The sequence below is a fragment of the Hypanus sabinus genome, chromosome 14, assembly GCF_030144855.1.
Source record: "Hypanus sabinus isolate sHypSab1 chromosome 14, sHypSab1.hap1, whole genome shotgun sequence".
Taxonomy (NCBI): Eukaryota; Metazoa; Chordata; class Chondrichthyes; order Myliobatiformes; family Dasyatidae; genus Hypanus; species Hypanus sabinus.
Window position 1 is genome coordinate 20644318 of NC_082719.1, and position 12765 is coordinate 20657082.

At 38.5% G+C, this 12765-nt stretch overlaps 1 protein-coding gene across 1 annotated transcript in view; it reads right to left on the minus strand.

The window, feature by feature from the left end:
* Nucleotides 1–2889: 2889 nt before the first annotated feature.
* The window catches only part of cops4 (COP9 constitutive photomorphogenic homolog subunit 4 (Arabidopsis)), a 57713-nt gene continuing 47837 nt past the window's right edge, over nucleotides 2890–12765 (minus strand). The window contains exons 9-10 of the mRNA XM_059988850.1: nucleotides 11184–11268; nucleotides 2890–3737 (exon numbers count right to left, since the gene is read on the minus strand). Coding sequence (XP_059844833.1) covers nucleotides 3604–3737; nucleotides 11184–11268 — 219 coding nt within the window. The 3' untranslated portion in view covers nucleotides 2890–3603. The remainder of the gene's footprint in view (nucleotides 3738–11183; nucleotides 11269–12765) is intronic.

The following is a 12765-nucleotide window of genomic DNA, read 5'->3' on the forward strand; positions in this document are numbered from 1 at the left end:
GATGTTGCTCGACTTGCTAAATTACTCCTGCAGTTTTGTTGTTTTAGATTCCCGTATCTGTTGCATCTTGTCTCCATTTACATCAATTTGAAGTTTACTACAGCTCCATCTTCTGGCTAAAGTAACACACACCAAACATAACTTATATTTTCACTTGACAATCTTGCCCAGTCCACTGAATTTCACCAAGCATTGTTTGGAATTTTAAGACTGCACACATTGATATAGGAAACATACAAATAAAAAAAAAACAACAAACATCACTAGTGTTGTTACTGGAATATCAACAGAAAATAACCCACGTGTGGCTTTTCAAAGAAAAATGTATAGAATTTTAACTCCTAACAGAAGGCAACAAAATGTTATTTCTGTATCCCACAGCAACAAAAAAAAATTAAATTGGATAGCCAGAACACCACCATTCAATATTCTTGTTTTTTTTTAATCTTGACTTCACTTTATTGTCCTTTTTCACATTCGTAGATTTCTGTTTTTTTCCGTTTTGATTGAACTTGGTCAGAATCAGATTTAATTTCACTGGCATATAGAACCATAGAACATTACAGCACAGAAACAGGCCTTTTGGCCCTTCTTGGCTGTGCTGAACCATTTTTCTGCCTAGTCCCACTGACCTGCACCTGGACCATATCCCTCCATACACCTCTCATCCATGTACCTGTCCAAGTTTTTCTTAAATGTCAAAAGTGAGCCCGCATTTACCACTTCATGTGGCAGCTCATTCCACACTCCCAGCACTCTGTGTGAAGAAGCCCCCACTAATGTTCCCTTTAAACTTTTCCCCCTTCACCCTTAACCCATGTCCTCTGGTTTTTTTCTCACCCAACCTCAGTGGAAAAAGCCTGCTTGCATTCACTCTATCTATACCCATCATAATTTTATATACCTCTATCAAATCTCCCCTCATTCTTCTACACTCCAGGGAATAAAGTCCTAACCTATTCAACCTTTCTCTGTAACTCAGTTTCTGAAGTCCTGGCAACATCCTTGTAAACCTTCTCTGCACTCTTTCAACATTATTAATATCATTCCTGTAATTCGGTGACCAAAACTGCACACAATACTCCAAATTTATACTCCATATGTTGTGAACTTTGTTAACTTTACGGCAGCAGTACAATGAAATACATGATAGAGAAAAAACTGAGTTACATTATATATACATCTATTAGATAGTTAAGTTAAAAATAAATAGTACTTAAATAACAGAAATAAGCAAGTAGTGAGGTGGTGTTCATGGGTTCAGTGTCTATTTGGAAATCGAGTAACAGGGGAAGAAGCTATTCCTGAGTCACTGAGTGTGTGCCTTCAGGCTTCTGTGCCTCCTGTAACAGCATGAAGGCATGTCCTGGGTGTTGGGGTACCATCATAAGGAATCGCCCCTTGAAGATGTTTTGGTTACTATGGAGGCTGATACCCATGATGGAACTGACTAATTTTACAAGTTTCCGTAACTTATTTTGGTCATGTGCAGAAGCTCCCCTCCTCATACCAGACAGTGATGCAGCCAGTCAGAATGCTCTCCATGGTACATTTGGAGAGGTTTTCGAGTGTTTTGGTTGACAAACCAAATTTCCTCAAACTCCTAATGAAATATAGCTGCTATCTTTCCTTTTTTATAGCTGCATCAATATGTTAGGACCAGGTTAGATCTTGAGATCCCAGGAACTTGAAATCGCTCACTCTCTCCACTTCTGATTGCTCGGTGAGGTTTGGTTTGTGTTCTCTTGTCTTCCCTTCCTAAGTCCAGAATCAGCTGTTTGGTTTTGCTGACATTGAGTGCAAGGTTGTTGCTGCGACACCACTCAACTAACTGGTATATCTCGCTCCTGTACACCCTCTCATCTCCATCTGAGATTCTGCGAACAGTGGTAGTTTCATCATCAAATTTATTGATGCTGTTTGAGCTATGTCTAGCCACACAGCCATGGATGTAGAGAGAGTAGAGCAGTGGGCTAAGTCAGTCTTCAACACACGCACTTCTGGAATAGAAAATTATGACATTTTACAATTCTTTTAATGATTTCTCATCTGAAATCTCAATGGTCAAATTTTTATCCTATGATTACAGTCTGAAGCTCTAGACTCTCCATTCAAGGAAACACCTTCTCATCACTAACCCCTTCCACCCCTTTGTACTTTATATAGTTCAATAACCCCTCACTTCTCAATCAAACTCCACTGAACAAACCAAAAATATCCCAATTCAAATGTCCTAATATGTTTGGCTTTTATGACAAATAGATGAAATAATTCCTAGAACCAAGAAAAATTTTGGGGTCCTATCTGATGAAAGGTTTACTTATTTTGCCTCTTGAAGGCTGTGGGTCTCCCATATTACCTTGAAGTTCTGGTTGAGTGATAGGCAGCCTTCCTCCAACTTTTTAAGGTCTTAGAAAATATTGTTTTAAGTGGTATAAGAGGTTATAATAATATCTGAAGATAATAGCACAAAAGCTATGAGAAATCAACTGATCCTTACACAAATTACGTTAATTTTTTAGGGGATTTTGTTCTAACAAAGTGGGCCCTGAGATTTTGTTATCATTACCTTTCAAGCTACAAAATTTAAATCAATACTCTAGCTTGTAATGTTATTAACAACGTTGATTTGTAAAAGGATCTAGTGCTTGTTGACTTATCTGCAAAATTACATTGTTATGCATCGTAATTGTTTAAAGGGAACTATTTAAGTGACACGAGAGAAGATGTATTGTTAATGGTAAACTGAATAAAGTTATGAATGAAGCCGACATTGAGTTCTTCAGTACAAACATATGTTATTCATTGAATTATGTCCTTCAAACCAAAGCTTATAAATACGTTGGAGCAGAAAGTGGCATCAGGATATATTACTGATGTATAGAATATAAGGTTTCTTTATTCAGGAGGATTTACAACTATCTACCATGAATAAAACTTTGCAAGGCAGCAGCATGTAAAACTGACATTTAAATATGAGCATCACTCACTTTTGAAAACCAAAATCAATCACTGATTTTATTTTTTTAATGAGATATGTAAATCCCAGTTTTTTGTTATAGCAAAGTTATTACATAATAAACAGTTAATTACATGAAAAGAGGATATTCTCAAAGTAATATAGTCCATGTCAATATCTGCTTTAGGATGAGTTTATTTTCTTGAATAACAACTTGTATTAGCACAGATTCCATCTGTTGTTGTCTTCCGATTTCAGCAAAAAACTCCCAAACAATCTGGATCAATTCCTTTAATAATGCATCAAAGATGAAGTTCTTCAGTTTTTCAATTAAACCAGACTGTTTATAGCAAACTGAGTGACAGTCTTCTGAATTCAATAAACAGCAACCAAATTCACTGAACAAATCTCAATTGCCTCATTCAAAGATAACCCCCATGAATGGATCCAGAATTACTGAAGCAAATACTTCCATGTGTAATGCAGAAATGTATATCTTCCTATTCTGCAAAAAAAATCCACATAACTTCAATTGCAAAGTTAGTTCTGGAAAAATTAGATTCAGTCTTTTAAATAGGGAGGTGAGGGAGGCGGTCAACTGAATTATGGTGGTGGCTACAACTTCATGCATTTGGGTGAGGCTGTTACTGTGACATCTGAGCTTCCATTGCCTGTGCCGTCCACTCAGGGGCAGCCTGGCTGATCTTCTCCAGGAGATTGTTCACTTGGAAACAAAGGGACTGGATTTGTTTGTCCCATGTAGGCAAAGCTTCACGAGCTGGAAGAATAAGACAAATGTTTTAGTCTTGCTAGTACTCCAGTGACAGAAAACATCCTTTGAGCTCTGGGCTACTTGGCCCTTTCATCCTGCTCTGCCATTCAGCAAGATCACAGATCTCTGTCTCTGTACCACTTTCTTATACTAACTCCACATCCACTGATTTCATTAGGGTCCAAAAATGTATTGATCTCTATCCTGAATATACTTAGTGACTAAACCTCCAGTTTTCCTGGATGGAGAATTCCAAAGATTAACCACTCTGGATGAGAAACTTTCTCAGTCCTTAATGATCAACCCCTTATTCTGAAACTGACCTCTGATTCTAGGTGCTCAGCCAATGGAAACCGTAACACCACACCCATCATCAAGCTTCATAAGTATATCCTATGTTTCAATGAGTTCTGATATTTTCCTATATTCAGTATATACTCACTCTGCTTCTCATATGAAAAACTTTGCAGTCGTAGGAATTAATCTGGTGAACCCTTGCTCTGTGCCCTCTATTGCAAGTAAGTATATTTCTCATTAGGAAGGGAGACCCCAGACTTTCACATAATTGTCATTGAGCTATTCATTTTTGCCATCATTTAAATGGAGGACATCACCTGAGAATTAAACTGGCAAAGGATGAAAATTATAGGATAAAAGGCAAAAGGAAATTGATAAGGTTTACTTTTATGCAATTCACTTGTCACTGTTGAAATGAAGTTTACCTAGCACCCACCAGCAACTAAAGGAATAAAACACACAGAAAACAGATTCATTAAAACAATCCAGTGTTCTCAGAGAATGATAGTGTGGCTCAGATGAACAATAACTCACCTTCAGTAAGCCAATTTAAATATCTATACAATTTCTTAATACTGTCCATTCATTTAAAATTCAGATAACAATTTTACACAGAAGTCACTCTAATTGTAATCTTCCACCCACCCAAATTTGTCTATATTCCTCTATATTCTATTAGAGAGGACTATATTTCAAATAATATTTTCTGATATTTACAATCTTTTCACCTAATAGCAGTGCTAGTTGCAATTTTAGCATTTGTACCTCACTGTACTACTTCCAAATAAAACACCCTGCATGAATAAATCTACACACACACACACACACACACACAAAAAGGCACATCCAACTCAGCCAATGAGCACATCAGTATGCTGAATGTTTGATAGTACTCTCAGTTAGCACTTCCTGATTAACACCTGGCTCAATGAAGCTCTGCTTGGGTTACACCTGGAACTTGGTTCTACTTGTTGGTCAGATCTAGGATTCTAGCTGGTGGTTCAGTGGACAGCCACCATCTATCCGTGCTGAGATGAAGTGATGGATGTATTTTGCAGCCTATTACTCAGCTTTACACCACCTTGTTTCTCTGACCACTGTACTAAAAGTAAAACTAACCTAATAGTAACTTGTCTCCCACGGTCTAAAATCCTGTTGACCTCATTGAAATGAGTTCATGGTCATGGTAAAATTGTTCAAGCATTCATTCAGCAAACCACTCTGAAGAATCCCATTGCATTAAGATGAAACAGTCTCTTAGTTATGTAGATTGAATGCCTGGATTAATCAAACTTTTAAATTGAGATTAATGACATGGATGAGGGGCTCTTTTGAAGGCTCAGTTAATTGAGCCACTGTTGTTCGGCAGTGTTGAGTTGATCCAGACAAAGAGAGATATATTTCTTTTGTTTCTGATTGGTGCTGAGTGAGCTATTAACCTGAATATTAATTAGGCTTTCTTTACTAACCAGCTCTCCTGTGCTATAGAAATCAAGGGGAAAAGCCTCTGAGATGACAACCTGCTTTGCTTATTGTCTAGTTTCACAGATGTAGAATGCTTTTTGAATAAGTACTCACGGTCAATACCAATGAACCAAAGCACAAGCAATTGCAAGCAGCAGAGAAAGGCAATATGAAGATCATTTAAAATGAAATGTGCTGGATCTGGGCAAGAGTCCAGACCTTATTTTCGAATCAGAATTAATTTCATTGGCATATGTCGTGAAAGATGTTATGCAGCAGTAATACATAATAAAAGCTGTAAATTACAGCACACATTTTAAGTTAAATCAAATAAGTACTGCAAAAAGAAAAAAAAAAGTAGTGCATGGGTTCAATGTCTATTCAGAAAACTGATGGAAGAGAGGAAGAAGTTGTTCCTGACTTGTTGAGTGTGTGTCTTCAGGCTCCTCTATCTCCTTTCCAATGGTAGCAATGAGAAGAGGGCATGTCCTGGGTGATGGGGGTCAATGATGGGACGCCGCCTTTTTGAAGCATCACTCCTTGAAGATGTCCTGGATGCTAGTGAGGCTAGTGCCCATGATGGAGCTGACTGCTTTTATAACTTTCTACAGTTTATTTTGATCCTGTGCAGTGCCCCTCCCCTTAACCAGATGGTGACACAACCAGTTAGACTGCTCTCTAAGGCACATATGTAGAAATCTGAGTGTGTCTTTGGTGACATACCAAGGCTCCTCAAACTCCTAATGAATATAGCCAAGGCTGTGCCTTCTTTGTAACTGCATCGATATGTTGGACCCAGGACAGATCATCAGAGATGTTGACACCCAGGAACTTGAAATTGCTCACTGTTTCCACTTCAGATCCCTTGATGAGGACTGGTGTTTATTCACTCGCCTTACTCCTTCTGAAGTCCACAATCAGCTCTTTGGTCTTCCTGATGTTCAGTGCAAGGTTGTTGCTGCGACACCACTCTACCAGCTGGTACATCTCACTCCTGTACACCCTCTCGTCACTCTCTGAAATTCTGCCAGTTGCATCATCAGCAAATTTATAGATGACATTCGAGCTGTGCCTAGTTACACAGTCATGTATGTAGGGAAAGTAAAGCAGTGGGCTAAACATACATCCTTGAGTTGCACCAGTATTGATTATCAGCAAGCTGCATATGTTATTTCCAGTTGTAGAGGGAGGTAGAGAGGCCCAAGTTCTGGAGCTTTTTGATTAGAACTGTAGGAGTGACTTTGTTAAATGCTAAACTGTAGTCAGTAAACAGCAGCCTGGCATAAGTATTAGTATTGTCCAGTAATCCAAGGCTGCTTGAAGAACAAATGAGTTCTATTGTGGTGATAGGCAAATTGCAGTGGGTCCAGATCCTTGCCGAGAGAGGCGTTGATTCTAGCCTTAACTAACCTCTCAAAGCACTCCTCACACAGATGTGAGTGCTACTGGACAATAGTAGACAGCTCACTCTGCTCTTCTTGGGCACTGGTATGATTGTTGCCCTTTTGAAGCAGGTGGGAACTTTTGACTGTAACAATGACAGATTGAAAATGTCTTTGAACACACCTGCCAGTTGATTGGCACAGGTTTTCAGAGCCTTACCAGGTTCACCATTGGTGCCTATCAGGGTTCACCCACATGAAAAACGTTCTGACTAGCCTCTGAGAAAGAGATCACAGGGTCACTGGGTGCTACAGATATCCTCATTTCTGTAGTTTTATTTTCCCTTTCAAAGCCACCATAAAGGGCATTAAACTCGTCTGGGAGTGAAGCATCTCTGCCATTCATGATGTTCAGTTTCGCTTTGTAGGAAGTAATGGCCTACAAACCCAGCCAGAGTTCACATGCATCCAATTTTGCCTCTAACCTCAATCAGAATTGTTCTTTTGCTCTTGAGATAGCCCTCCATAAGTTGTACCTGGCCTTCTTGTACAGTCCTCGATCACCAGACTTGAATGCCACAGTTCTAGCCTTCAGCAGACTACAAATCTCCTGGTTCCTCCATTGCTTTGGATTTGGGTCTGTACGGTATGTTCCCATAGGCACAAACTCATCCACACAGGTTTTAATGAGGTCAGTGACCTATAGCTCCAGATTCTCCCACAAGAGGAAAAAAATCATCTCTGCATAGATCCTGTCAATCCTCTTAGAATCTTCAATGTTGATATCAAGGGACCAATATTCTTATGGGTAGATTTACTAGAGCTGTCTGGAGTGGGTTAAATTAATATTGCAGGGGGATGGGAACCAGTACATCAGAGCTGAAGGTGAGCCAGCAAGTTTATAAGTAGATGAGGGGTATAACATGAATGTAAGGAAGGACAAGCCAATGATTGGGTACAAATACCGACAAAGCTAAGAGTTAATTTGTACCAAAGAGGCAAAATTCAAAAGGGCAAAGAATGCAGGACTGAAGATGTGTATTTAAATGCACTTAGTATTCGGAGTAAGGTGGACAAACTTGTGGTGCAATTACAGATTGGTCAGTATGAAGATGTGGGCATCACTGAGTTGTGGCTGAAAGAAGTTGGGAGCTTAACATCAAAGGATATACTTGTATTAAAAAGACAGGCAGGAAAGCATGGGCAGTGGTATGACTCTGTTGGTAAGGGATGGAATTACATCATTAGAAAGAGGAGACATAGGGTCAGAGAATGTTGAATCTTTGTGGGTGGAGTTAACAAATTGCAAAGGTAAAAAAAAACATTATGAGAATCATATACAGGTGCCCCCCCCCTTTACAAAGGTAGAGCATTCCTATGAAACCTTTCTTAAGCCAAAATAGTGTAAAGCAAAGAACCATAAAATTATATGGGAAAAATTATATGAGGAACTTTTTTTGTAAAGGCGAAAATCCTCTTTGTAATGTGAAAACAGGTTACTAAAGTAGGTCTTTTGTAAAAGCGAAATGGCGTAAAGTGGGGGACACCTGTATAGATCTCCAAATAGTAGGCAATATGTGGGGTTGCAATTGCAAAGGGATCCGGAAAAGGCATGTAATAAAGATAATGACACAATGCTAATGGGGGACTACAATATCCAAGGGGATTGGGAAAATCAGGTTTGTGTCAGATCGCAAGAGAGAAAATTTGTTGAATGCCTATGAGCTGGCTTTTTAGAGCAGCTTGTGCTTCAGCCTACTTGGGGAAAGGCCATCTTAGATTGGGTGTTGTGTAATAACCCAAATCTTATTAGGGAACTTACTGTAAAGGAACCCTTAGGAGACAGTGATCATAATATCATTGAGTTCATATTGCAATATGAGAGGGAGAAGCAGAAGTCTTATGTATCCCTATTGCAATGGAATAAAGGGAATTACATAGATATGAGAGAGGAGCTTGCCGAGATGGATTGGAGGAGAATACTGGTGGGGATGACGGCAGAGCAAAGATGACTGAAGTTTCTGGGAATAGTTCACAAGGCACAGGATAGATATGTCGCACAAAGAAGAAATTCTCAAATAGCAGGAGTTGGCAACCGTGGCTGACAAAGGAAGTTAAGGACTGCATAAAAGCCAAGGAAAGGGCATACAAAGTAGCAAAAGTGAGTGGGAAGTAGGATAATTGGGAAGCTTTTAAAATCCAACAAATGGCAACTAAAAAAGCTATAAGAAGGAAAACGATGAAATATGAGGGCAGACTAGCCAATAATATTTTCAGTTATATGAAGAGCAAAAGGGAGTTTACAATTGATATTGGGCCACAGGAAAAATGATGCTGATGAACTAGTAATGGGGACAAATAAATGGCAGATGGGTACTTTACATCAGTGTTCACTATGGAAGACACTCACAGTGTGCCAGAGGTCCTGGAGTGTCAGGAAGCAAGAGTGAGTGCTATTGCTACTACAAAGAAAAAATTGCTAGCCAAACTCAAAGGTCTTAAGGTGGATAAGTCACCTGGGCCAGATAGACTACATCCCAGAGGTCTGAAAAATTGCTGAAGAGATAATGTATGTATTGGTCATGATCTTTCAAGAATCACTTGATTCTGGCATGGTCCCAGAGGACTGGAAGATTGCAAATGTCACTCCACTTTTTAAAGGGAAGAAGGCAAAAGAAATTATAGGCCAGTTAGCCTAACCTCAGTGTTGAGGTTAGCATAACCTCAGTAAAGTGTTGGAGTCTATTATTAAGGATGAGGTTTTGAGGTACTTGGAGATTGATGATAAAATAAGTCAAAGCCAGCATGATTTCTGCGAAGGGAAATCTTGTCTGACAAATCTGTTAGAGTTTTTCGAGGAAGTAACAGGCAGAGTGGACAAAAGAGATGCAGTAGATGTCAATTACTTAAGATTTTCAGAAGACATTTAATAATGTGCCTCACATGAGGCTGCTTAACAAGATAAAATCTAAAGGCGTTACAGGAAAGATAATGGCATGGATAATGGAATGGCTGACAGGCAGGAGGCAGCGAGTGGGAATAAAAGGAGCCTTTTCTGGTTGGCTGCCAGTGACTAGTGGTGTTCCTCAGGGGTCAGTATTAGGACCGCTTGTTTTCACATTGTTTGTCAATGATTTAGATAATGGAATTGATTGTTTTGTGGCAAAAATGCTAATGATATGAAGATAGATGGAGGGGTAGGTAGTGCTGAGGAAGCAATGCAATTGTAGCAGGACTTAGACAAATTGGAAGAATGGGCAAAAATGTGGCAGATGGAATACAGTATTGGAAAATGTATGATAATGCATTTTGGTAAAAGGAAAAATAGTGTGGACTATTATCTAAATGGGGAGAAGGTTCAAACAACAGATATGCAGAGGGACTTAGGAGTTCTTGTGCAAGACTCCCAGGTTAATTTACAGGTTGACGGCAAATGCAATGTTGGCATTTATTTCTAGAGCAACAGAATATAAAATCAAGGAGATAATGCTGAGCCTTTATAAGATAGAAATCAGGCCATACTTGGAGTATTGTCCACAGTTTTGGGCCCCATATCTCAGAAAGGATGTGTTGTCATCAGAGAGAACCCAGAGGAGGTACATGAGGATGATTCTGGGAATTAAGGGGTTAACATATGAGGAGTATTTGGCAGTTTTGGGTCTGTACTCACTGGAATTTAGAAGAATGCCGCGGGGGGGGGGGGGAAATTCCATTGAAGCCTACCGAATGTTGAAAGGACTAGATAGGGTAGAAGTGGAGATGTTTCTTCTGGTGGGAGTTCCAAAACCCGAGGGCACAGCCTCAAAATTGAGGGTCAACCCTTTATAACAGAAGTAAGGAGAAATATTTTTTAGCCAGAGAGTAGTGAATCTGTGGAATGCTCTGCCATTTAGGCTGTGGTGGAAGCCAAGTCCATGTGTATTTTTAAGGTGGAAGTTGATCGTTTCCTGATTGGCCAGAGCATCAGAAGATATGGAGAGAAGGCAGATGTATGGAGTTGAGTGGGATCTGGGATCAGCCATGATGGAATGGCAGAGAAGACTTGATAGGCTGAATGGCCTAATTCTGTTCCTATATCTCTTGATTTTATGTTTCAAGAAAGTCTCTCAATTTAGACATTGCTCAACATGATTTCTTCTTCATAACACCAAGATGACTTTGTCAGATTAACAGGCACAAATCTCTACAATGCACTGATGTATTGTTACTAAGCTGTCACAGCATCTCATTGTTTCAATGTTCAGAATTATAAAAATACTAACATCAAAAGGAAGTTTTTCAGACAGAATGTGCATACAGAACCACTTACTTTCAAAATGAACGATTCCATCAATTTGATCAATAAATCCATTCATCCGCCCCTCAGTGATCATCTGAGAGGCTATTTTTTCTGCCTAGTGGAAAAAGTACAAAAGGCAGCAAATAAATTATCTTTTCAATATTCACAGATAAAACAGGACACTATACGAATCCACAACTGGAAGGCATTTTGCTAGCCAAGCAAATAGCTAATTAACATTCACTGGAATTCCCAAATGCTAAAGAAGAAATATAATATTTTCATAATGTTCCAGCTGGAAACAGTGATACAGAATTATTGCAATTACAAGTGTATTTATTTATTTATTTATTTATTTTGTACTTGGCAGAGATTACAACCAATCAATAGGGAATAAACTAAGACTATATGGTGAATTTCAATCCCAAATTAAATATTCTCCGTCCTCTAAAATTAAATATTAAGATGTACAAAATGTTTGTTAAATACAAAGATCAGTCCATATTTTATGAGTAAATTATGCAGAAAACCAGGTAACTGCAAAGGGTTCACAAATGTTTTCTTGCAAATGTATTTCAGGGATAGCCTTTGTAGTTAACAGAGTGCAGACCTTTCATCCTATCAGTCTAGAATTCATGTTTTAATTCATTAGAAATGCTCCATTAGAAAATGTTACTATGTTAATATGATATAAAAAGCAATTAACAAGTAACTTGGTAAATCGTTACAGATCATTTGCAGTAGTAAACTCATCCTTCACACAGAAAGAGCAGAGAAAATCTACTCAGCAAATGTAGTACATAAAATTAAATACATATGCAAATTAATAAAAACATTGTTGCACACGCAAGTGGGAGACAAAGATCCTAGGCTAATTGTTAAAATCCTGGATAAGGAGAGAGCGATTTAGAGATATATAGATTATGCTTCAAACACAGAAGTTCCCAGGCACAGAAAGCTAAAACTGTCCTGACGAAGGGTCTCGGCCCAAAACGTCGACAGCGCTTCTCCCTAAAAAATGCTGCCTGGCCTGCTGTGTTCTACCAGCATTTTGTGTGTGTTGTTGTTTGAGTATACTGGATTAGATTTTCTGGCAAGACTAATGGAGATGACAGTGCTTGCTGTTTTAAAAAGAAAGCTGACAGAAATCTCAAGCTATCATACAAACAAACAGTATATTAAAAACGTAAAATTTGAAAGCAAGGTCCAATTTTCCATAAGCTGCAGTACACCTACTCTTCACTGATATACGCATAACTATTTCATTGATAAATCTATGAACTTTTGGTGCCTATAAAATAGATACACAGAAAACTTCAGGGCTAGTCCTATTGTATGATTCTTTTAAGCATGTGATGTCATAATTTTAACTTTTATAAGTGAAAATTAACATAGAAAATTAATTTTTACAGTGCAGAATTTAATTTATTCAGATTTCAATTAAATTTGATTCTAAAACACAACCATTGATTTTCAGGCAACACACCAACTTCCTATGAGTTGCTCCTGAATAATTTCAAGTCAACACTTCCTAGTTAGATTGATTAGGTGCCAATAAATTAAATGGGGAGTCCTAGTTAAAGCTATCCTGTACCTCTTACATTGTAGTGGA